The sequence below is a fragment of the Pseudophryne corroboree genome, chromosome 6 (assembly GCF_028390025.1).
Source record: "Pseudophryne corroboree isolate aPseCor3 chromosome 6, aPseCor3.hap2, whole genome shotgun sequence".
Classification (NCBI taxonomy): domain Eukaryota; kingdom Metazoa; phylum Chordata; class Amphibia; order Anura; family Myobatrachidae; genus Pseudophryne; species Pseudophryne corroboree.
Genome location: NC_086449.1, coordinates 88,183,722 through 88,210,435, shown reverse-complemented (window position 1 = coordinate 88,210,435; position 26,714 = coordinate 88,183,722). Strand labels below are relative to the sequence as shown.

Sequence of the window (26,714 nt, the reverse complement as noted above, 5' to 3'; positions counted from 1 at the left end):
TACACTCCACCTTAAAAAAACTTATTACACTATCAACCATTCCTTTTCCCACTCCCGAGGACAAGAACCATAAGGGATCCTGTCTGGAGAAGGAGGAGAATATCGTCGGAACATTAAAGATACCTTTACGCGAGGGACATACCACGTCTTCACGTGAGTACTGGTACGCATCCAGCAGTCACCATCTTGTTAAAGATTCCACTTAAAGACACTTCCACCATTCTTTAAACGTCCACCACAATATCAGCGGTTTTTCTTTTTCCCTGTCTTTGTGTCTCCAATTATTGAGGATAAGAACTATCCCGATACCCAGGACGCGAATACAGGAGAAAATCCGGAGAACGACTGTTTGAGACACCTTGAAGGAGAAATACACTCCACAGTGGACGTGACAAGGACACTGATTTACCCCGGACGCTGTAACAGCACCACGTAACACATTCTTATGCTTTGAAAAACTTCCGTTCTGATATTGTGCACACTTAACCCTATCCCCAAGTAGTTTATGTCTCGACGAGCGCAGACGTGATCTCTCAATTTTTTTGTGTGTATTCTTGCTTAAGGGAATTGAGTGACTCCCTGTAGATATCACCACTGCGGCTCTTCAGGGCGCGGCAGTCCTTCTAACAACCTTCTAGATGCATGCTGAGATTGTGTAACCAGTGGGCTCCCGGCTCTCTCTCTCCACAGCGGCAGCTGGAGGCAGGAGCTCACTACTGAGCTCCGGCTTCCGGCTCTGTCAGTGTATGCTATGGGAGAGACGTCATAATGTCTCATAGTGCTGAGGAGCGGACGCCAGAAGGACCACAGCGGTCGGACGCGGGAGAGGGGCTTGATGAGTATGGTGGGTTTTTTGTTTTACATACAGTATATGTGTGTATCTACTGTGGGCAAGCTACAGGGGGGCTAACTACTGGGGCAAACTACAAGGGGACAAACTACTGTGGGGTTAAATAAATACAAGACGCAAGCTACTGGAGGCTAACTACTGGGGGCAAACTATTGGGGGCAAAGTACAAGGGCGCTAACTACTGGGGGAAAACTACAAAGGAACAAACTATTGGGGGGGGTGGTAAATATAAGGAGGCAAGCTACTGGGGGCAAACTTTATAGGAGGCAAGCTACTGGGGGCAAGCTACTGGGGGGTTGACTACTGGGGGCAAAACTGCAAGGGGGCAAACTACTGGGGGGCTAAATACAAGGGGGCAAACAACAACGGTGAAATCTACTGGGGGCAATCTACAAAGGGCAAACTACTGGGGGGGCTAAATACAAGGGGGCAAGCTACTGGGGCAAACTACAAGTGAGCAAGCTACTGGGGCAAACTACAAGGGAGCTAGCTACTGGGGCAAACTACAAGGGAGCAAGCTACTGGGACAAACTTCAAGGGGGCAAACTACTGGGGGCTAAATACAAGGAGGCAAACTGCAAGGGGGCAAGCTACTGGGGGCAAACTACAATTGGTCAAGCTACTGGGGCAAACTACAAGGGGGCAAGCTAGTGGGGGCAAACTACAAGGGGGCAATCTACTAGGTGGGCTAAATACTGGGGGCAAACTACAAGGGGGGCAATCTGCAAGGGAGCATACTACTGGGGGGGCTAAATACAAGGGGGCAAGCTACTGGGCAAACTACAAGGGAGCAAGCTAATGGGGGCCAACTACTGGGGGGCAGACTACAATGTGGCAAATTACTGGGGGGGCTAAATACAAGGGGGAAAACTACAAGGGGACAAGCTACTGGGGGCAAACTACAAGGGGTAAAGCTACTGGGGGCAAAGTACAAGGGGGCAAAATATAATGGGGCAAAGTACTGGAGGGCTAAATACAAGGGGGCAAGCTACTGGGAGAAACTATTAGTAGGCAAACTACATGGGGATAACTACTAGGGGAAAACTACTGGGGGGCTAAATATAAGGGGCAAGCTACTGGGGACAAACTACAAAGGGGCAAGCTACTGGGGGGCTAAGTACTGGGGCACACTACTGGGGGACTAAATACAAGGGGGAGGCTACTGGGGGCAAACTACATGGGTTTAAGCTACTGGGGCAAACTACAAGGGAGCAAGCTACTGGGGGCAAACTACAAGGGGGAAAGCTACTGGGTGCAAACTACATGGGGGCAAACTATAAGGGGGCAAACTACTGGAGGGCTAAATACAAGGGGGCAAGCTACTGGGGGCAAACTATTAGGAGGCAAACTACATGGGGGATAACTACTGGGGGAAAACTACAACGGGGCAAACTACTGGGGGCTAAATATAAGGGGCAAGCTACTGGGGACAAACTACAAAGGGGCAAGCTACTGGGGGGCTAAATACAAGGGGGAAGCTACTGGTGGCAAACTACATGGGGGCAAGCTATTGGGGCAAACTACAAGGGAGCAAGCTACTGAGGGCTAACTATTGGGGGCAAACTACTGGGGGGCTAAATACAAGGGTGCAAGCTAATGGGGACAAACTATAAGGAGGCAAGCTACTGGGAGCTAACTACTGGGGTCAAACTACAAGGGGGCAAACTACTGGGGGGCTAAATATAAGGGGAAATGTACTGGGGGATAAGTACTGGGGCAAACTACTGGTGGGCTTAGTACAAGGGGGGAGCTACTGGGGCAAACTACATAGGGGCAAGCTACTGGGGGCAAATTACAAGAGGGCTAACTACTGGGGGCAAACTAAAGGGGCACATTACTACCAGGGGCATTACTACTGGGGCACATTACTACTGGGGACATCACTTTTAGGGGCATAACTACAGGGGCAATACTATTGGGGGGCATAGCTACAGTGATTAAACTACTGGGAGCATTTCTACAAGGTGGCATTACTACTGGGGGCATTGTCACTGGGGGCTAAACTACATGGGGCAAACTACATGAGGACTATATCAAAAAAGAAAAATAACCCAGCGCAAGCTGATAATATTCAGATATCTGCAGCCTCTAAAGTGGGTATGCTCCTCCCACAAAATGGCAAAAAGACTAGAAAATTTCCTTCCACAAGTGAAAAGAAAGTAGAGGCGCTGATATGAGAATATTATTAATACACACGTCTATGACAATATATATATATAATTAATAATTTTTTTTTTATTCTAAGCAATAAAAACAATTATTTATATTAATATTAGTACCGGCCGGTAAATACATTAAATGCTTTACATAATTTGTATAATTCTTAAAACTAAATAATATAAAACAAATACGTTCCTATATAAAAAAAAGGGGAATATTTGTCAGAATGTCCTTTATAGCAGACAATTATCAGGGCATTTTGGGATCTATTGCACTGATGTATATACCCAGCTTAATGATAATGATCCCTCTTCCCGTCCGCTGGTAGCAGTTCCTTTTAGTGCGGACCTATCTGGAAGTGGGGTATATTCAAATGCTGGGCTATCCTGTGTGCAATATTTAAACTGGATGTTGGTATACCCAGTACAGTTCGCTCATGAGGCAGTCTCTTTATTTATTAACGTGCAGGGGAGGCACACTTTTGCTTTTTTGTGCAAGTGGTGGTCTTACTTGATAGTGGGAGAGCTGTATGGCAATAATTCCATTTCTATGAGGTGTATAGTGAAGTGCTCACCTCGTCCTCTCCTCCGGAACACACACCACTTCCAAGCTTAGGTGCCGACGCTGCCTCCAGCGCTAATCTCTCCCACAGCCGCTTCTCAGTCTGCTCCCTCTGAACTGCGGTGTCGGACTCTAGGCTGCACGCTGCTTGGAGCCACAGCTGTCTCCTGATTGTTTCTCTCTGTGGCTGCAGTATCGATCTCCACACTGCCCATATGCCGCGCGGTGGTCTGCTGTACCCAGCGCCGCTTCTCCTCGTATATCCACAAGCTCATTAGCCGTAGGAGGCAAATGGATGGAATAGATGAAATGCCGGCTTTTGATAGAGAATGTAAAAAGGTTTACGCGTTTCTCTGCCTTCAAATCAACTCGGCAGCTTCCTCAGAACCTAGTGAGGTTGTCTGCATAGGAGTATGTTTTTAAGCATTTTGACAATTCAATACACCTGTGTGGGGTTTAATTAAACCTCTCCTATTTTAACCCCTACATATGCAGACAGCTTCTTACTGCTTAGAACGATAAGTACATTAAAATCACAAAAATATTTCATGGTGTATTTTATGGCTCCATTGAGATATGTTCACACTTACTAATCCTTTTTTATAGACCCATAAATTACTAGTTGTTAGTTTAGCAGAGGTAAAGTATTAAAATATTAGAATATTTAAAAACTCTACCCAATTTTAATATGTATAGTTGGTTTCAAGAAACAAGGGGAGAAGGGGGGAAAGGAAAAAGACGGGGAAGAGAGAGAAAACAAACCTGATATAGATATATCAATTTATTACTATAATAGTGTAACAAATCTATATACTAGTTATATAGTATATATATATATATATATATATCTCTAGGGATCTCCTATATATACATACACAAACTCGTCAGCAGTACCAGCATGCATATATATTTTTTATTTTAATTGTATATATGTTAACAAAGAGAAAAATCCAACTAAAACAGAATAGATGTCATCATATATATAAATCCACACATACATGTATGACACATATATATGTATAGAGCCATCCCCAATGATTATATAAACACTAGGACAGATATCAGATGTTGTTGAGCTCCACTGTATCATTAAGTCCATGTGGTACCAATGTTTCTAATCTGTAGATCCAAAATGCTTCTCTCCTGCAGAGCAAATTGAATCTATCGCCACCCCTTTTTGTATTTTTGATGGTTTCAATGGCCCTAACATTAATACTACCAAAGGTATCTGTTTTCATGCATTGTGAGATGTGGCTTGAAAGGGGGTGGGTCTTAATTCCCTTATTTATATTTTGCCAGTGTTCCATGAATCTGGTGTGCAGCATACGTGTAGTTCTTCCTACGTATTGCTTACCACAACTACATTGAATTACGTAGATAACATATGTAGATCTACAATTCATAAAAAATTTTATGGTAAAAACTTTTCCATTACTATTTGAAGTAAACTCTATAGTTTTTCTTAGAGCATGTTTACAAGTAGTGCAAGTGGATTTACCACAGACATGGAACCCCTTAGGGCGTTCTGGTATCCACGTTTTATTGGTAACCTGTTCTTTTGAAAAATGACTCTTCACTAGTAATGATTGTAGATTTGTGGATTTTCTGAAAATTACTGTACCTTCCAAGTCCACATTTTCACGTAGTATGTTATCCAATTTAAGTAGAGCTGAATTCTTTTTTATAATAGACCTGATTTTGAATGCACAGTTGTTATATTGCGTGGTGAACAGAGCAGTCCTATCTGTATTACTCTTACTTTTAGATTTTTTAGAAGTCTTAAGGAGGTTTGCTCGATCTATTTCATTGACCTCTGTCAGGGCCTTTTGTAATATATTATCTGGATATCCCTGTTCTCGAAATGATTGATATAATTTAGCCGCCTGTACCTTAAAATTACTATCTACACCACAATTCCTCTTTAGTCTGATGAATTGACCCTTCGGGATATTAATTTTCCATGAATTTTTGTGTGAACTGGAAAAGTTTAAATATCGGTTTTGATCAACCGGCTTAATATATGTTTGAGTAATTAATTTTCCCTCAGTGACATATAATGAAATATCTAGAAAATTAATTGAAGTTTCATGTATAGTACATGTGAAATGCAGACCATATTCATTACTATTTAAATTAGAAGCAAACTGTTGTGCAGAAAGTAAATATATAGGAACGTATTTATTTAGTTTTAAGAATTATACAAATTATGTAAAGCATTTAATGTATTTACCGGCCGGTACTAATATTAATATAAATAATTGTTTTTATTGCTTAAAATAAAAAATTATTAATTATATATATATATTGTACATGAGGACTAAACTACAGATGCTAAACTGCTGGGGGCTTTACAACTGGGAGGCTAAACTAAAGGGGGGGGGGGGGTAAACTACTGGTATCATAACTGCAGGGGCATTACCACTGGGGTCTAAACTACTGGGGGCATAACTACTGGGGCTAAACTACAGGGGGCTAAATGACTGGTGCATTACTACAGGCAACATTACTACTGGGGTCAATACTACACAGGGGCATTACCATTAAGGGCATTACTAATAGGGGCACTACTAATGAGGGCATTGTAAAGGGGGCACTTTATAAGGGGCATCACTCCTGAGGACATAAGGGGCACTACTACTAGGGGTATTGCATATGGGGCACCACTACTATGGTATCTATATAAGGGGCACTACTACTGGGGGCATTGCATAAAGGGCACCACTACTATGGGCTCTATATAAGGGGCACTACATATAGTTGTCAATAGGTATGAAACCATTATTTCAGCTGGTGCATTATAATGTGCACTGCTTAATATAGAATACAGGTTGAACCCGATGGGGTTTTTGCCTCTTTTCAGCCTCATTAACTATGTTACTATGTTACTACCACTGTGGGCACTACTAGTACAGTGGACATTGCATAAAGAGCACAACTACTGTGGGCATTGTATAAGGGGTGCTACTGCTGTGGGCATTGTGTGTTATGGGGTGCTACTACTGTGGGCATTATGGGGGTCATTCCGTGTTGATCGTTCGCTGCCAATTTTGGCTGCGCAGCGATCAGATGAAAAAACGGCACTTCTGCGAATGCCCCAGGAAATGTGCACGCGTGACATACAGGTACAAAGTACTTTGTGGTTGTGCTCATGTTCTAGCAAAGGTTTTGTTCGCACTGGCGGCCGCTAGAAGATTAACAGGAAGGGAGCGTTACTGGGTGTTAACTGACCATTTTCAGGGAGTGTTTGCAAAAAAGGAGGCGTGTCTGATAAAATGCAGGCGTGGCTGGGCGTTCGCTGGGCGGGTGTATGACGTCAAATCCGGACACGAATAGGCTGAAGTGCTCGCAAGCGCTGAGTAGGTTCAGAGCTACTCTGAAACTGCACAAACTGTTTTTGTAGAGCTCGGCTGCACATGCGTTTGCACTTCTGCTAAGCTAAAATACACTCCCCAGTGGGCGGCGGCATAGCGTTTGCATGGCTGCTAAAGCTAGCTAGCGAGCAATAAACTCGTAATGACCCCCTATGTGTATTAGGGGTGCTACTTCTGTCATACCTCCCAACTTTCTTCTTCGGGGAAGCGGGACACGAAGCCGCGCGCTCCCGAAAAAGGGGCGTGGTCTACGAAAAGGGGGCGTGGTTTCGCGGGAGGACCCGCGATCGCGAGTCACGCCCCCATTTTCGTCACTGAGGGGGCATGCCCAGCGCTCTGTGAGCCGCTGGCATGCCTCCTCTCCCTCTGTCTGCACTGAATAGACGCTGTGCGCATGCGCACAGCGTCTATTCACCGCTGCTCTGCTAAGCAGGGCAGCGGGTGACAGAGACTCCCAACTGCCCCACCCACCGCGGGACACTGCGGCCCGCGGGTGGGACAGCGGGACAGTCCCCAAAAAACGTGACTGTCCCGCGGGACAGTTGGGAGGTATGCTTCTGTGGGCATTATTACTGTTGTGTGACCACACTCCTTTCTTTTTGAGACCACGCCCCTTTTTTTTGGGGGGGGCACAATACCTTCATTGCATGGGTGCCAGGAGGGGGGGGGGTAGTTCCACCTCCTCTCTAAGACCACTTTAAGCACTGCATATAATTATCCCTGCACCCGTTTTCCATCCTGCATTAACACCACCTCTCTGCGGCCATGCTATAAGAAAGCTGTCTGCGAGAAGTCTGGCCCTAAAACCTCATCATCACTGCTAAAACCTCTTCTCTCTATCACTGCCATTGTATCTCGCACTGATAATCCATTTCCATCTACAATGGCACCCTTACTTCTGCTCTGGACCCTGTTGGACTGGATGTCACTTCACACAGGTCACAAAACTGTGACTCAGCTTTGGTATTCCAAATGCACCAGATAAAACCAGAGAGATATCAAACATTGAACAACTCAAACATTGAATGTAAAGGTGCACCAAAGTAAGCCATTTCCAAAATAAAAAATGTAGGCCTTTGCAAGACATTTCAAAATGTAAAGCACACAAGCACACACATCATAGAACCTGGATCATAGAACAGACATTCCAGAACACTATTGCAGTTCCAGAAACTACTAGATGCCTGTTTAAAGCCTCTTGCCACAGCATTCAAATGCTGAGAATTTTGTGGAACTAGAAAATATTCCATTGAAGTATTTCACAATGTCTTATGGATCACAATGCACAGACAAAAGTCACGGAGTCAGGTAGGATGCCTGTCAGCCGGCTTGTAGATGTGTGCCAGACAGAGGCGGAACTACAGCCGGTGCAACCAGTGCGTTGCACTGGGGCCCGCCACTGTCCAGGGGCCCAAAGCATGTAATGAGTCAAACTGACTCATTACATGCCGCTGTTTGCTGCGGGCAACAGCTGCCCGCAGCACACAGCCGACCGGACAGGAGAGAAGAACAGCGCAGCGCCACGGGGGAGAAGGAGGAGGAGGGAGGTGGAGGAGGGAGCTGCAGCAGCGCTTACTACTGGTTGAGGCACTGCTGCTGCTGGCCCTCTGCTTCACTATAGGCTGTCTTCCGAGAACAGCCTATAGTAAAGCAGAGGGGCAGCAGCAGCAGCGCCTCCACCAATAACACAGCGCTGCTGCGGCTCCCTCCTCCACCTCCCTCCTCCTACTTCTCTCCTGCCCGGGAATCGTGACCAGAAGCTGCACCGAGGAGCCTGAGCCAGCGGAGAGGGTAAGTATAATTCATTCATTCTTTCTCTTTCTTTCTTTCTTTCTTTCTTTCTTTCTTTCTTCAAAAAGGGGACTGTATGCCGCAATATGTAAAAATGGGTAATCTGCCTGCCGCAATGTGTAAAAAGGGGGAATCTGCCTGCCGTAATGTATAAAAAGGGGTAATTTGCTTGCCGCTATGTGTAAAAAGGGGGAATCTGCTTGCCGCAATGTGTAAAAAGGGGAATCTGCTTGCCGTAATGTGTAAAAAGGGGGAATCTGCCTTACATAATGTGTAAAAAGGGGCAATCTGCCTGACGTAATGTGTAAAAAGGGGGACTTTGCCTGCCGTAATGTGTAAAAAGGGGGAATCTGAGCCTCAGGGGCTAAAGTCAACTGCGGGAAGTCAGAGGCTATGCTCTTCGGAAAGTGGCACCTGTCATCCTCTGCACCATTTCCTTTTGCCATCAAGCCCGACTTCATTAAGATTCTCAGAGTCTGGTTCGGCGGCGAGGGTGCAGCCCTGAGATGTTGGGACGAGAGACTGGCGACTGTTCGCCAAAAGATTGGATTGTGGAGCCTCAGAGATCTTACCATCGAGGGGAAATCACTTGTGCTGCGCAACGAGATACTTCCCGTTCTGCAGTACACCGCGCAGGCCTGGCCACCACTGGCAACCGTCTGCAGGGCCATCACAAGGGCAGTGTTACACTTCATCTGGGGCTCCAAGATGGACAGAGTAAAGCGATCAGTTATGTACAAGGAGCCCCTCAAGGGTGAAAGGGTATCCCGGATATCCCCACCATGCTTCGAGCCTTCTTCGTGTGTAACTGCATCCGCAGGACAATGTACGAGATCTTGAACGATTCTGCAGGAAACCCCATGTCCCGTTTCTTCCTCCTGCCTCTTTGGAGGAACCTCGGCTGGGACAAATGGGACAGCTCCATCCCTTACAACTGGAACACTCCGTGGTTCTACCTGGACGTGTCCAAGTTCGTGAGGGAACACCAACTGGAGGGAGTTAAACCTGACTTATGGAAATCGAAGACCATCTACAAGCTCATCAGAGCTAAAGACGATTTGGAGCCGATTCCGGGGCTCCCTTCAGCGACTGCCAAACAGGTCTGGGAGAATGTGGCCTCCAAAAGGCTCACAAACAGACACAAAGACCTGTCGTGGATGGCCATCCAAGGGGGCTTGCCCCTCCGGTCATTCATGCACTCCCGGAACCTGTGCAGGTACAGACATTGCCCCAGGTGCATCATACATGAGGAAACATCTATGCACCTGTTTTGGGACTGTGCCTGGGCCCAGTTGTTGTTGGATGCCCTGGAAAACGAACTGAAAAACTCTGTGCCAAGGAACTGCCTCACGTACCATTCGGTACTCTACGGACTTTTCCCTGGCACCCACACCGTTGGGGCGATCCAGGAAGCCTGGCGCCTTATGAACTGTATCAAGGACGCTTCGTGGCTAGCCAGGAACCGCCTCATTCTGCGGAGGGAGAGGATGTCCATCCAGGACTGTTGCAGGCTGGTTCACAGCTTGCTCAGAGACTATTCCATCATGGACAGCCCTGAGGAAGAAGAGGACTAAAACCCCCCTTTTTCTGCCCCTCTCCCCTTGTTTGAACTGAATAATGAGACTTTGGGACCGTGGCCCCTTCCCCTCATTCACAATGTCTGTTGTTTTATTGATGTCTTTTCTATTTATTGACCCTCCCCTTATATGTGTCTGTCCTTCAATAAAGCTTCGGGCATGTGACTCACCCTCCCTCACCCCCCTACCCTCCACACCCATAGCCTTATTAACTGTTGTGTTATTGTATCGTTTAAATGCATAGTGCAGTCTGAGAACTACAGTGTAGGCTACAGGCCTGCGCCGTAGTTCTTCGACTGCACTATACAGTCTGCATCTGTGCTGTGTTTTGGCCTGTGCTGCGACACGGCACTTATGTTTGTCAATGTACCCGTCTGTTTTTTGCTACTTTATGCCAATAAAGACGCTTTTTCAATCAAAAAATGTGTAAAAATGGGGAATCTGCCTGCCGCAATGTGTAAAAAGGGGGATGCTGTCTGCTGTAATGTGTAACAAGGGCACGCTGTCTGCCGTAATGTGTAACAAGGGGACGCTGTCTGCCGTTATGTGTAAAAAAGACACGCTGTCTGCCATTATGTGTAAAAAGTGTACGCTGTCTGCCGCTATGTTTAACAAGGGCACGCTGTCTGCCATTATGTGTAAAAAGTGTACGCTGTCTGCCGCTATGTGTAACAAGGGCACGCTGTCTGCTGTTATGTGTAAAAAGGGGATGCTGTCTGCCGCTTGTGTAACAAGGGCACGCTGTCTGCCATTATGTGTAAAAAGTGTACGCTGCCTGCTGCTATGTTTAACAAGGGCACGCTGTCTGCCATTATGTGTAAAAAGTGTACGCTGTCTGCCGCTATGTGTAACAAGGGCACGCTGTCTGCTGTTATGTGTAAAAAGGGGATGCAGTCTGCCGCTATGTGTAACAAGGGCACGCTGTCTGCTGTAATGTGTAACAAGGGCACGCTGTCTGCCATTATGTGTAAAAAGTGTATGCTGTCTGTCGCTATGTGTATCAAGGGCACGCTGTCTGCCGTTATGTGTAAAAAGGGTACGCTGTCTGCCGCTATGTTTAACAAGGGCACGCTGTCTGCCGTTATTTGTAAAAAGTGTATGCTGTCTGCCGCTATGTGTAACAAGGGCACGCTGTCTGCCATTATGTGTAAAAAGGGGACGCTGTCTGCCATTATGTGTAAAAAGTGCACGCTGTCTGCCGTAATGTGTAAAAAGGGGGACGCTGTCTGCCGTAATGTGTAAAAAGAGGAATCTTTCCGCCGTAAGTTGTAAAAGGGTCTCTACCTGGTATAGTGGTGCTACTGTGCAGCATAATTTGAATAATGGAGACTACTGTGCACCGTTTTATGAATTGGTATTATTTTGTGGCCACACCCCTTCCCCACGAAGCCACGCCACTATGTATTTTTGCGCGTGCCTACGGCGCGCACTGCCCCTGTTCTGCATCTAGGGGTGGGGCTCCGATGCCGTTTCTTGCACATAGTGCTAAAATGCCTAGTTACGCACTGTTGCTAGGTATCCATTTCTCTGGCCCTGAGCAGGTCCCCCTCACCAGATCCTCTCCAGGGGTGAGGAGGTGGACTTGGATGGGATGGGGGGCCCAAAGCATTTTGTCGCACCTGGGCCCACCGCTCGCTAGTTCTGCCACTGGTGCAAGAGGTGGAGCTCATGCAAATTGTGCCTCCAGCTAGCAAGTGACAAACACAAGACTGTTCCTGCTTGTCTCTTAGGCAGATAGGAGTCGGTGTGCAAAATCCAGACAGGGCATTAGAAGGGAATGGCAAGCAGGCAGGTAGGCCGCTGATGCTTTTGGCTAAGATCAAGTGTAGTACTGTATCTGTTCTCATAAATTTAATCTCTGATACGCCCACTATCTGGAGGCCATATATTAAATGGATTTTTAGAACAGGGAGATGGGAAAAGAGCTTGCTATGTCCACTGTCACAACTGAGGGCCTGAGCTGACGGGAGGCAGCCTCAGTTGTAGGGGCTGAGATGTAACGGAACCTGGGAGGTTGTATCAGACCCCTAGACATGTAAGTAACATGTAGAATAACTGCCCGAAGGCGTGACCACGACAACCAGGATAAAAGTCAATGATGTTTATTATGACAAACTCCGTAACACAGCAGCAGTAAAAGGAAACATAAAAGTCAACAGAGGATAAATACAATTCCTGGGTACTACAGGGTGGCAAGGGCCACAGGCACTGGTAGTGTGAGACAGTTCTTATAATCTTCTAGTTGGAAAGTCCTTACCAGGCCTGACTGTAGCAATGGAGAGAACCCAGGATCGTACCAGCTGATGTTCCAGGAAAGGCTGGGCTGCTGAAGGTAAAACGGCTGCTGTGGATACTGGCTGGAACCAGACTGTTGTTGGTATCGAGTGGATACTGGCTGGAACCAGTTAAGTAATAAACGAACTTGAGAGCGATGAAATAATAATGAAGTTTGGAGTTTGAGAGCGGTGAAATAATAATACCGGTGGAGAGTGGTAAACTGCAGAAAAGGACACCGGCCCTTTAAGAGAAGCTATACACTGCTGGAAGCTGGGCTGGAAGCAGGTGATTGTTGTAACTGGAAACAGGTGAGTCCAGAATGGATCGGAGAGTCAGGCTACACCGCAGATGGAATGCTGGTGCGGGTCTCTATAGCAGAAGTCTGGAGACAGGAGCTGGAACCTGGAAGACAACCACAGGAGAGAGACAAACTGGAACTAGGTTAGACTACCAAAGCACTGACGCCTTCCTTGCTCAGGCACAGCTTACTTATACCTGCAGCAAGGAAGGGGTTGGCTAGGCAATTATGCAAATCAACAATACAGACAGCAGATTGGTGGAAATGATCAGATGACAAAATCCAAGATGGCTGCGCCCATGCAGACACTTGGAGGGAAGTTTGGTTTGTAATCCATGTGAGAATTGAAACAGTAATGGCGACGCCGGCCACAGGAGACAGGAGACGCCAGACTGACAAGCGCACATTTAACCACGCGGGCACAGCGGAGGCCGCGGCTGATGAAATCACCACTCTGACATTCTGCATGTGGAAACTCAGGAACAGCGGGATCCGGTCCTGGAACGCTGAGCCAGCCTTAGGAGGCATCTGAAGGGTAAGTAATGGCGTCCAGATACCCGGATCGTGACAGCACCCCCCCCTTTAGGAGTGGCCCCAGGACACTTCTTAGGCTTTAAAGGAAACTTTGCGTGGAAATTTCGGACCAAGGCAGGAGCATGGACGTCTGAGGCATTGGTCCAAGAGCGTTCTTCAGGACCATAGCCCTTCCAGTCAATGAGGTATTGTAACTGACCGTAACGGAAACGTGAGTCCAAAATCTTGGCCACCTCGTACTCGACTCCCCGTTGAGTCTGAACTTTGGGAGCTGGAGGAAGTGCGGAATGAAACCGATTCAGGATCAGCGGTTTCAACAAAGAAACATGAAATGTCCTGGGTATTTTCAAGAAGGATGGTAACTGTAACCTGTAGGCAACAGGATTGATGACTTGTTCAATCTTGAAGGGTCCGATGTAGCGAGGTGCAAATTTCATGCTGGGAACTCTCAACCTCAAATTCTTCGTGGACAGCCACACACGATCACCCACCTTGAGAGCAGGAACCGCTCTACGCTTCCTATCGGCAAACTTCTTATACCTGAATGAGGCTTTAAGCAGGGCTGCGCGGACGTTCCTCCAGTTATTTGAAAACTGACGCAAGGTGACATCCACTGCTGGAACAGAAGTTGCGGGAAGCGGTTGGAATTCTGGGACGTTAGGGGGTGGAATCCATAATTAATGAAGAATGGTGTAGAAGAAAATGAGGAATGGTATTGATTGTTGTGGCTGAACTCGGCCCAAGGAAGGAGTTGAACCCAGTCATCTTGAGAGGAAGACACATATATACGGAGGAAGGCCTCCAAGTCCTGATTCACCCTCTCGGTTTGACCATTGGTCTGAGGATGGTAAGCCGTGGAAAACTTTAACTTGACTTGGAGGGCTTGACACAAACTTCGCCAAAATTTGGCTACAAATTGTACTCCACGATCCGAGATGATCTCTTCAGGAAGACCGTGAAGTCGGAAGATCTCTTGTATAAACACTTGAGCCAACTTGGAAGCTGACGGAAGACCGGTGAGAGGGATGAAATGTGCCATCTTGGTGAACCGGTCAACTACCACCCAGATGGTATTAAACTTGTTGCAGATAGGTAGATCGGAAACAAAGTCCATCGACAAATGGGTCCAAGGTCGACGGGGAACAGATAATGGAACCAGTTGCCCCGCAGGCGACTGGCGGGAGACTTTGTGTTGGGCACACTTTGGGCAGGAGGCAATAAATTCCATAACGTCCTTCTTCAGAGTTGGCCACCAGTAGGACCTAGAAATAAATTCAAGGGTTTTCTGAATGCCTGTATGTCCAGCAAAACGGGAAGCATGGGCCCAATGCATGAGCTTCTTCCTTAGAACTGGCTTAACAAAACTTTTCCCTGGTGGAGGCGTAGAGTCCATCCCTACCGTGGAGAATGCCAACGGATTAATAATAGGATGCTTGTCTGCAGACTCGGACTCATTTTCTTGCTCCCATCAGCGGGAAAGGGCATCGGCCTTACGATTCTGAGAACCCGGACAGAACTGGAGTTTAAAGTCAAACCTAGAGAAGAAAAGTGCCCATCTGGCCTGACGAGGATTCAGACATTGTGCGCCTTTGAGATATAAAAGATTTTTGTGGTCGGTAAGTATGGTGATTGAGTGGGAAGCTCCCTCCAACAGGTATCTCCACTCCTCCAGAGCGAGCTTGATGGCTAGCAACTCCTGATCGCCAATGGCATAGTTGCGCTCAGCTGGGGAGAACTTCCGGGAGAAGAAACTGCAAGGATGTAGATGTCCATCTTTGGCCCTCTGGGATAACACTGCTCCTACTCCAACGGAGGAGGCATCTACCTCTAAGATAAAAGGAGAGTCGGTGTCGGGCTGTTTCAGAACTGGTGCAGAGATGAACCGTTGCTTCAGAAGGTGAAAGGCCTGTGTAGCTTCCTCGGACCACTTGGACGGATTAGCACCTTTCTTGGTTAATGCAGTGATAGGCGCCACAATGGTGGAAAAATCTCGTATAAATTTTCTATAATAATTGGCGAACCCTAAGAACCTCTGGACCCCTTTGAGGCTTAAGGGTATAGGCCAATTCTGGATTGCTTGGAGTTTCTCAGGATCCATCTCTAGTCCGGAACCGGACACAATGTAACCTAGAAACGGAATGGTTTTAACTTCAAACACACACTTCTCCAATTTACAATAGAGGTGATTGACACGGAGACGGGAAAGAACCTCTTTTACCCAGAAACGATGATCTTCGAGATTATTAGCAAAGATGAGGATGTCGTCTAGATAAACCACGACATGGCGGTACAAGATGTCCCTGAAAATCTCATTCACGAAGTGCTGGAAGACTGCTGGAGCGTTGCTCAATCCGAAGGGCATGACGAGGTACTCATAATGTCCATCACCGGTGTTAAAGGCGGTCTTCCACTCGTCACCCTCACGGATTCGGATGAGATTGTAGGCACCCCTCAAGTCCAGCTTTGTGAAAATAGTTGCACCACTAACTCTATCAAAGAGCTCGGTAATCAGGGGTAAAGGGTATCGGTTCTTGACGGTAATATCGTTCAGACCTCTGTAGTCGATGCACGGACGCAGACCACCGTCTTTCTTCTTAACGAAGAAGAAGCCTGCGCCGGCTGGAGAAGAAGATGGTCGGATGAAACCCTTCGCCAGGTTCTCTTTGATGTACTCTTCCATGGAGTGTGTCTCAGGCAGAGACAACGGATAAGTTCGGCCTCGCGGTGGAACCTTCCCTGGAATGAGGTCGATTGGGCAGTCCCATTCTCTATGAGGAGGAAGGATATCAGCAGAGGCTTTACTGAACACGTCCGTGAAGTCTTGATATGGAGGAGGCGGAACATCAGATAACCTGGGGAAGGAAGAACAAACAGGAAGAACTTTGGCTAAACAAGTCTCAGCACAGGAGGGACCCCATGCCAGTATTTGCGTAGTCGTCCAGTCAATTGATGGGTTGTGGAGACGGAGCCATGGAAGGCCTAAAACCACTGGATGTGTGGCTCTTGGAATCACTAAAAAAGAAATATACTCAGAATGAAGAACTCCCACTCTCAGACGAACTGGAAGAGTCCTTAAGGAAATGACTGCGTCAAAAATCTTGCTGCCATCCACGGCAGTCAAAGAGATGGACGAGGACAGTCTCTCGGTGGGTAGGGACCACCGTTTAACATAAGCTTCGGTTATGAAATTCCCAGCTGCTCCGGAATCAAGGAGGGCAATGACGTTCCTGTAACGTTGAGCAATTTGGAGCGACACTGGGAGGTTACAGTCATGAGGAGATCATTACTCCTAGCCGGCCCTCTCCTTGGCGAGCTAGGATCTGGAGTTTCCCGGACGTTTGGGACAGGCATTGATAGTGTGCGACGGAGCTGCACAGTAGAGACAGAGAGACTCAGAGAGACGTCTTCGGCGCTCAGCGGGAGATAGACGGGAACGACTAATTTGCATAGGCTCATCCTTGGATGGAGATGGTTGACGAGGAGGAGCAGAAGATTTAGGAGTAGATGATCTTCCTCGCTCAGTTGCTCTCTCTCTCTGAAACGTAGATCAACCTTCGTGCAAAGAGAAATTAGCTCATCCAACTTAGAGGGCAAGTCGCTGGTAGCTAACTCATCCTTGATGCGTTCAGATAAGCCATGCCAGAATGCAGCATACAGGGCCTCGTCGTTCCATGCCAGTTCGGATGCCAGGATTTTAAACTGTATAAGATACTGTCCCACAGTACGTGTCCCCTGGCGTAAATGGAGAATCTCAGATGAAGCAGATGTTATCCGGTCTGGCTCGTCGAAGATGCGCCTGAATGTAGCTACAAAGTCAGTATAGGAGGATAGCAGGGGATCAGACTTCTCCCATAAAGGTGATGCCCAGTCAAGGGCTGAGCCACTGAGAAGGGAGATGATATAGGCAATTTTGGTACGGTCACTGAAGAAATTGCCAGGTAGAAGCTCAAAGTGGATTTCACATTGATTGAGAAATCCCCTGCAGAACCTTGGAGATCCATCAAATTTTGCTGGCGTTGGAAGATGAAGATGTGGACTGGAAATGGGTAAGGTGGGTGGGGTTACAGCTGGTGTCACTGTAGTGGACGCACCGGACGTGCCAGGTCCACGGAGGGTCGTTTGAATCCCATCCAGCCGTGTAGAGAGATCCTGGAGACAGCGGATGATGTGGCCCTGTGCAGCCTCCTGATGTTCAAGTCGGGCTGCCAGTTCTTGCATTGGCCTGGCCGCTTGATCCTGGTCTCCGGCTGGATTCATTAGGTCAGTGCTTACTATCACAACTGAGGGCCTGAGCTGACGGGAGGCAGCCTCAGTTGTAGGGGCTGAGATGTAACGGAACCTGGGAGGTTGTATCAGACCCCTAGACATGTAAGTAACATGTAGAATAACTGCCCGAAGGCGTGACCACGACAACCAGGATAAAAGTCAATGATGTTTATTATGACAAACTCCGTAACACAGCAGCAGTAAAAGGAAACATAAAAGTCAACAGAGGATAAATACAATTCCTGGGTACTACAGGGTGGCAAGGGCCACAGGCACTGGTAGTGTGAGACAGTTCTTATAATCTTCTAGTTGGAAAGTCCTTACCAGGCCTGACTGTAGCAATGGAGAGAACCCAGGATCGTACCAGCTGATGTTCCAGGAAAGGCTGGGCTGCTGAAGGTAAAACGGCTGCTGTGGATACTGGCTGGAACCAGACTGTTGTTGGTACGGAGTGGATACTGGCTGGAACCAGTTAAATAATAAACGAACTTGAGAGCGATGAAATAATAATGAAGTTTGGAGTTTGAGAGCGGTGAAATAATAATACCGGTGGAGAGTGGTAAACTGCAGAAAAGGACACCGGCCCTTTAAGAGAAGCTATACACTGCTGGAAGCTGGGCTGGAAGCAGGTGATTGTTTGAGAGCGGTGAAATAATAATACCGGTGGAGAGTGGTAAACTGCAGAAAGGACACCGGCCCTTTAAGAGAAGCTGTACACTGCTGGAAGCTGGGCTGGAAGCAGGTGATTGTTGTAACTGGAAACAGGTGAGTCCAGAATGGATCGGAGAGTCAGGCTACACCGCAGATGGAATGCTGGTGCGAGTCTCTATAGCAGAAGTCTGGAGACAGGAGCTGGAACCTGGAAGACAACCACAAGAGAGAGACAAACTGGAACTAGGTTAGACAACCAAAGCACTGACGCCTTCCTTGCTCAGGCACAGCTTACTTATACCTGCAGCAAGGAAGGGGTTGGCTAGGCAATTATGCAAATCAACAATACAGACAGCAGATTGGTGGAAATGATCAGATGACAAAATCCAAGATGGCTGCGCCCATGCAGACACTTGGAGGGAAGTTTGGTTTGTAATCCATGTGAGAATTAAAGCAGCAATGGCGGCGCCGGCCACAGGATACGCCAGACTGATGAATGCACATCCAAACCACGCGGGTACAGCGGAGGCCGCGGCTGACGTAATCGCCACTCTGACACTTTGCATGCAGAAACTCAGGGACGGCGGCGGAGGCCGCGGGAGACACCATGCCAGATGTAATATGGCGTTTACTGTGACCGCGTCTCAGAGAGACAGGAGAGGATGCAGGAATGTAAACATCAGGATAACAGATGGGATCCGGTCCTGGAGCGCTGAGCCAGCCTTAGGAGGCATCTGAAGGGTAAATAATGGCGTCCAGATACCCGGATCGTGACAGTCCACTCTATGCTTTAACCACATATTGCAGTACTTCCACGACCAGTGCACCTTTCCTGTTCTGTAATCCAAAAATAGACAATTGCTGCTTTTTATCTTTAAGTGTGCTTGCATGCCCATTTTGCAATGTCTTGCACAACCTAAATTTGTCTGTCCCCAGTGCTGCTTGTGCAGTGGTGACGGGTGTCCGGTGCTGGGACCATGCATTGGTTCCCTGCACCGGACCAGAAGCGGCCAATGGGAAGCACTGGATGCAGCATTTCAAATCCAGCACCAGCCAATCACGGACGGCCGTGGCGAGACAATTAGTGCTCGCCACTTGATGGGCCCCGCCCCCATGATGGCAGATGCCACCTAGACCTGGAGAAGTGTGGACGCCGCAGAGGAAGAGGAGCAGCGCAGCAGGGCACACAGAAAAGCGTGAAGTGTTTCTGAGTCCGCGGAAGAGGCCAGAAGACGCCGGGCACACCAAAGAAGATGTCCATTGTTGGCTGGACGTGGAGAAGAGGTGATGGCGCTGCTGGCCAGGATGGGACAGCGGCAGAAGAGTGAAGGACCACACCGGAGAGGTCACCAAGGGTGGAAACCAAAAGATCTGACGAAGCTCCTCCCGGTGCCTCTCCCACCGGGACTGGTAGGCCCTTGGAGATGGCATCTGTCACCCTCCCCTCTCCTCCCTAGTCCATCAGGGATCGGACATTAGGCCCGTGGGGGATAAGTCAGGCCTCAGGCCTGTGGGCGCAGTAGGCAGGCACTAGGCACGGGGCCAATAGCAGCCATTAGACCTGTGCTTGTAATAGAGGGCATTAGGCCCTAGTGTAAGTGTGGCCCATTAGGGAATATGGTGACCCTGGGCATTAGGCTCAGGTCACCCAGCAGGCCCCATGATAGGCCGGCACCAGGCTACATAAACGTTGGAAAAGGTTGACTTGGAGTTACAACTCCTCTTTTAGTGTACTATACTCTATATTAGGACTGTATAATCAAATAATTCACTCAGTCTGCATCTCTTTGCACCAACCAAAAGCAGGTTTAAATTATGCTTGATACCTACCTTGCTGGCAAAATAGATATTGTTAAGTAAAGGAGACTGTGACAGTGTAAAATTACCTTACAGTGCCTCCATTTATCACACAATAATAACAAATAACCATAATAATGCCTCCATGAATGCAGCCAGACGGTGTAATGACTGTCAGCATGCTGATTGGTGGATTGCTTGAGTTTTTCACCAATAAGAGTGCTGACAGCCATTTAATGTATGGACACATGTGGAGAGTAGATGCAGGAAGGGTAATTATTATTATGTTTTTTTTTTTATTTATTCTCTCCTGGCATGCTATCCTGTAAATAAGCTTGAGTTGTGGCCTCAGTTTATTTGTGTGGTCACGGCTTACCATACTGCCATTAAGTCGGCCCTGGTTGCAGTTGCCACTACTGCCATTACAGTCTGTTTGGATGAAATTATGTTTGAAACAGTCTTGAATTTCTGCTTAAGTGTGTCCAACCACTATTGCATGAAGTCCCTCTTTTTTACTATAATTTTCTAGCATATAATTATCCCTGCACCCATTCTCCATCCTGCAGTAACACCACCTCTCTGCCCCCATCCTATAAGAAAGCTGTCTGTAAGAAGTCTGGCTCTAAAACCTCATCATCACTGCTAAAAATTCTTCTCTCAACCACTGCCATTGTATCTCGCCCTGATAACCATTTTCATCTACAATGGCACCCTTACTTCTGCTCTGGACTCTTTTGGACTGGATGTCACTTCACACAAGTTGCAAAACTGTGACTCAGCTCTGACATTTCAAATGCACCAAACGAAACCAGAAAGATGTGGGGTGGGGGTGGAGGGGACCTGGACTGCACATCCTATTACTAAAGATATCAAGAGGTGCTATCATGCTGAGGCTTCTAATACTATCAGTGTCGGACTGGGGCATGAAGGGCCCACCGGAGGTGCAGGAGGTAGGGGCCCATGTTTTGGGGGTGGCCAGTCTCCCGATGGGGTTAGCCAGCTGCCACGGAGGCTTGACTAAATATTAGAGAGTGCATAGTCTGGGCCCCTTGATAAATATATACTTTACAGTTTAATTATAAGCATATAGTATAAGTATTATACATATGTATAATGTATAATTCAAGTGCACAGTCTGGAATTTGATCACTAGAGGAGGAGGTGGGCCCCCAGGCAGTGGGGCCCAATGGTGGTTTCCCCTGTGCCCCTATGGGCCAGTCCAACCCTGAATACTATGCTGGAGGAAGAGAGATCCAGATGCACACTCTAAGAACACTGATAGTAAAAATAATTTAAATAAACCCTCACAATTAACATGGAGTATAATTGAAGTTCTTAGCACACATTTGGGCAAATATGCGGGCCCATGTACCGCGGCCAGGTGACTTCATCACATGGGTCCCTAACATTCCTGATACTATCACACTCTATACATTTATTCAAGACTTACCTCTAAATAGGGCCTTATCAGTGTGTGATCTGAAATGCAGGAATCCAGCTAATTAAACACCTGAGGGTGAATGGGAGGAGTGCCAATAGCACTGAGCATGATAGCACCTCTTGATATCTTTAGGTATCTTGATATCACTTCGGGCTCCATGCCTGACTTTGCTTGACACAAGGTTACTAAAGGGAGTAGTTGTTGACGTGGGTAGTGAAAGTACTATCCCTGGGCCTTACTTCTCCTCCTGACATCAAGGGTCCTTTAGCTACTTGTATGTAGCATCATCCTGCAGTAAATGGGTACCGGGTCGCATGGACCTGGCTTACCCGTTTACACTGCACCACGACCAGGGTCCTTCCTGGTACCAATCCCTTACAGACCTGAGCCAGAAATGCTATCAAGACTTTTAATCTTTCTTAAATAAAGTGCATAGTCTGGGTGCAAATACAAGGGGAAAAGCGGTGCACTCACTATTGATATTTCCACCAAGAGAATTTGTAGTGTAATCCAAATTACTAAACAGATGTAGCCCTGTATTTTCTACATGAACATTCTATGTTTAGCTTGTTGCCTAAGGTGATACTTTATTACATATTGTATCCACTAATGTTTCAACAGAATAGTAACAATTGTATAACACTATTTATTGTTTCCCATTTGTATCATATTGTCCCCAATTCATGCTGGTGTCATTCTCAATGCTAAAGCTACTCACAATATGACAACTGATGCCTGCCATCTAAATGTATTCTTAATGCATTAATAATCAAATGATAAACCTGTCATTCTGAATCTTACATTATATGCAGATCTATTGATCTATGTTGTTTGTTACTATAATTATTTAGGAGTATTGCACAATGTTGGTGTCTCAGGCCTTGCACCTGTAGTCGCACACTTGTACACAAGGGGAATGGCGGGCTTACACATAGAAACATAGAATTTGATGGCACATAAACTCTTGGCTCATCTAGTGTACCCTTTCTAATGAGACAGAAGGGGTGCCGGTTGATGAGACAGAAGGGATACCGGTTGATGAGACAGAAGGGGTATCGACTGATGAGACAGAAGGGGTGCCGGCTAATGAGGCAGAAAGGGTGCCTGATGATGAGTCTGAAGGGCTGCTGGCTGATGAGTCTGAAGGGCTGCTGGCTGATGAGACAGAAGGGGTGCCGGCTGATGAGACAGAAGGGGTGCCGGCTGATGAGACAGAAGGGGTGCCGGCTGATTAGACAGATGGGTGAGTAGCAGAAAGAAAAGAAGGTGAATGTTAAGGGGTAAATTTACACTAACATCTAAAACAGAGTATTGGTGATGTTGCCCACAGCAACCAGTAAGATGCTGGCTATCATTTCTCTATTGCCTATTAGAAAATGATAGACAGCATCTGATTGGTTGCTATGGGCAACTTCACCAAATCTCTGTTTTAGAAGCTTTAGTAAATTTACCCCTAAGTCATGACGAGGAGCTCACTAGGGCTTGAGATGAGAGATAAAGCAGACAGAAGGGGTGTTGGCTGAGAGATCTAGAGATACAGAAAGGGACTGGATGGGGCTAGGGAAACAATGCAGGGCCATAGAGAAAGAAGGGTTGTGGCTGGAAAGACAGTAGAGTGATGACTAGTTAGACCGGGGAAGACTGGGTAGCTGGGGAGAAAAGTGTGTGTGTTGGGGAGGGGGGGGGGCTTTTGAGACAGAAAGATGTGGCCTGTCTGAGGATACAGAGTGTGGGGGGGGGGGGGTGTTTGCTTGATGGTGAGAGAGATGGAGAGGGGCTGTCAGAGGAGAGAAAAGGGGGAGGTGATGGCTGGAGAGACAGAAGAGAGCTGACAGCAGCTAGATGGGTACTGGAGAGCTGGAGAGACAGAGGGCTGAGAGTAGTAATATCTGCTACACACCCTTTCTCAGCAGAGCTGTAGGCACACGACATGCCCTGTAGGGGGCACATTTGTGTCTAGTGACTATGTAATCCCGTGCGACTTACACATCACCTCTCCCTGTCTCTTTCATATGGGGTATGTGTTTGTGCTGATATATAATGTGCAGGGTTATCGAATTGCTTTATTTTAGTGAGATTCGCATTGTATGGCAGGAAGAACCGAGTACACAATGACCCGTGATTGTGCTGCTGGTCCCCACCTTTGTGTACTGTAAATCCTGTGCCCCCTCCCATCGTGTGGATCCTCTTCCTGCTGAGGGAGCAGGACATGTTCCCAACACCTTCCCTACAGTACACCTCCAGTACAGGTTCTCACTCACACAGACTATCTGATCGTATGATGAAATCTGTACTACAGGCTATACCCAGGTATACAGGAAATGATGGTCACCCTGCAGTCTAGAGATGGACACGCAGGAGAAGCCTCAGGTCTCCGCAGAGACTGCTGACCATCACAGACAAGTTCTCATTCACACCTAGACAAGTGATATTTCAAAATGAGAAAGGGGGGATGGGAGGGAACCAGCAGCTCCATAGAGACAGTGATGTCATATTTACCATGTAATAGGGACACGCGTATCATTAGACACATGGACGCTGCTATTCAATCAGTGTATGTATGGGGGGTGAGATCTGTAGGAAAGCTCCAATATATGTATCAGGAGGATTTGGACTCGAAATGTTGTCCCTATTGAAACAGTTTCACAAAGAACAGAAAGTGACGCTGAAAATGACCCCGCCCTCATAGCACAGAGGTTTTCTTCTAAGTCCGCCAAACATTATAAGAGGAGGATCTCAGGGCAGTGACATAACAGTCACAGGTTTCTCTTTGTGGTATGGTTACAGCAGTGATCAGGAAGGAACATGTCAGGCAGAGGTAAAGGCGGTAAGGGGCTCGGGAAAGGAGGCGCCAAGCGCCACAGGAAGGTGCTGCGGGATAACATCCAGGGCATCACCAAGCCTGCTATCCGCCGTCTAGCACGGAGAGGAGGCGTGAAGCGTATCTCCGGCCTCATCTACGAGGAGACCCGCGGGGTGCTGAAGGTGTTTCTGGAGAACGTGATCCGGGACGCCGTAACCTACACCGAGCACGCCAAGAGGAAGACTGTCACCGCTATGGATGTGGTCTATGCTCTCAAGCGCCAGGGACGCATTCTGTATGGCTTCGGAGGCTAAACACTGAGGCGCATCTAATACCATCATCCGCACACAAAGGCCCTTTTCAGGGCCGCCCATCTCTTCTATGAGAGAGCTATAACCATGCGCCAGTATTACTCTACACTGCTTCTCCTGACTATACACCGGGGAGAGAACCTTATTTGTATTAGGTTGCGGTCTATCCGCTCTCCATGTATGTAATAATAAAGCTGATATACGGCCACCATTTATATTCTGCAACTACTGTAGGTGTCAGTGGTGCTCCATAGACTTGCACAGGCTTTGCAGATTGTTCTAAAGGTGTAATTATGTTCTATTCTGGTGCGGGTTCTGTAATCGTGTTTCTATGATGTCTACATAGTATTAGCTACTGTAACTAGTATTGCTCAGATGAATAGGAGTAACTACAACAGGAGACAGACTGCTATGGGGATGTATAATTTGGTATCTGCATAAAACCAATGGTACCTTTTGGGCGCTGCTAGATAACAAGATCTCTGTGTTTTAATAGACCCACAGCTGTGAGGAGGAATGTGTGATCTCCTATAGATATAACCCTAAGTAAATCTTCAGAAGAAATCTACCATAAAAATAAGCGCTGGAAGGAAAAAAATAAAAGTTATTCAATAAAATTATCAATTATTTAAAATATCATTATTTCAAATCGATGCCAACACCAAAATGAACTGTTTTGTCTTTTATATCGATTGATTTGATGTTTGCACCGGGTTGTTATTGATTGTATAGTTTTACGCTCGCAACTCTCTACAGATTTTCGTCTTCTCAGCGCTGAGTTCCTTTTGTCAATTGAATGTAAGAAATCCCTGTTCTCATCAAAGACACAAAAAAAATCCTTGGTCTGGGGAGGGGAACTACTATATTTTGTGGAAGTGAAAAAATAATAGTAAAATATATCCTTCATATGGACTCAGAATTGAGAGGAATAACTCTGCTGTTGCCCCAGTAACATAGATCATTACATGATCATAGCACTATACTGTGTGATCACCGGGACATTACACCTCTAATACATTTATTTCGCCTTGACCAGGTCTCATGTAATAGCTGCAGAGTTGGAAGCTGAGCTGCAGCGGTATGAGCCGATGAGTTATAAGCGGAAATACATTACCGTATATATACACATTGTATCCAATGCCATGTTACAACCTACACAATGTGTACATTATTAACTAAAGAACTAAACTGACTTGGATACAACTGGCTGGTGTATTCCCAGCTCACACTGAAAAATAAATTGCGCAGTCCGGCTAAAGTGGTTAAATTATATATAAAACAATCAACGCCTTCTCATGTCGATTTTTGTAACAATTATCTGCTACTAGAAATGGCGGTTTTTTTCCCATAGTTCAAACGGTTATTTAAAACCAATCGGTGGAGGCGGCGTTATCCAATCAGGGTGCAGCACTGTGTATAAATAGGTTTGCATGTAGCCATTTCTCTCATTGTTATAGCTGTACAGTAGTATTTGCAGTTGCTTCTTGTGAAATATGGCCAGGACCAAGCAAACAGCGCGGAAGTCCACCGGCGGGAAAGCTCCCCGCAAACAGTTAGCCACCAAAGCCGCCCGGAAAAGTGCCCCAGCTACTGGCGGCGTGAAGAAGCCTCACCGCTACCGTCCCCGGGACTGTTGCTCTCAGAGAGATCCGCCGCTACCAAAAATCCACTGAACTGCTGATCCGCAAGCTGCCCTTCCAGCGTCTGGTGCGGGAGTTCGCCCAGGATTTCAAGACCGACCTGCGCTTCCAGAGCTCCGCCGTCATGGCCCTACAAGAGGCCAGCGAGGCTTATCTGGTGGGGCTGTTCGAGGACACCAACCTCTGCGCCATCCACGCCAAGAGGGTGACCATCATGCCCAAAGACATCCAGCTAGCCCGCAGAATCCGAGGGGAGAGGGCATAGATACTCGGCACTATACACGCAGCAACACAAAGGCTCTTTTCAGAGCCACCAAATCTTCCTATAAACTAGCTGAATCATAAACCTATAAATGTCTGAGCATCATCCAGTTGTGACGAACCCT

At 47.1% G+C, this 26,714-nt stretch overlaps 1 protein-coding gene and 2 pseudogenes across 1 annotated transcript; all 3 read left to right on the top strand.

The window, feature by feature from the left end:
• The first annotated feature begins 12,106 nt into the window (after nt 1–12,106).
• Nucleotides 12,107–12,275, top strand: LOC134938219 (U2 spliceosomal RNA; annotated as a pseudogene).
• Nucleotides 12,276–24,379: 12,104 nt separating this feature from the next.
• LOC134934332 (histone H4-like) lies at nt 24,380–24,691 on the top strand. The gene has a single exon (XM_063929790.1). It carries the CDS (start codon nt 24,380–24,382, stop codon nt 24,689–24,691), a length of 312 nt encoding a protein of 103 aa, XP_063785860.1.
• A 1,447-nt stretch (nt 24,692–26,138) lies between these two features.
• LOC134936402 (histone H3-like) lies at nt 26,139–26,707 on the top strand (annotated as a pseudogene).
• The last annotated feature ends 7 nt before the right edge of the window (nt 26,708–26,714 follow it).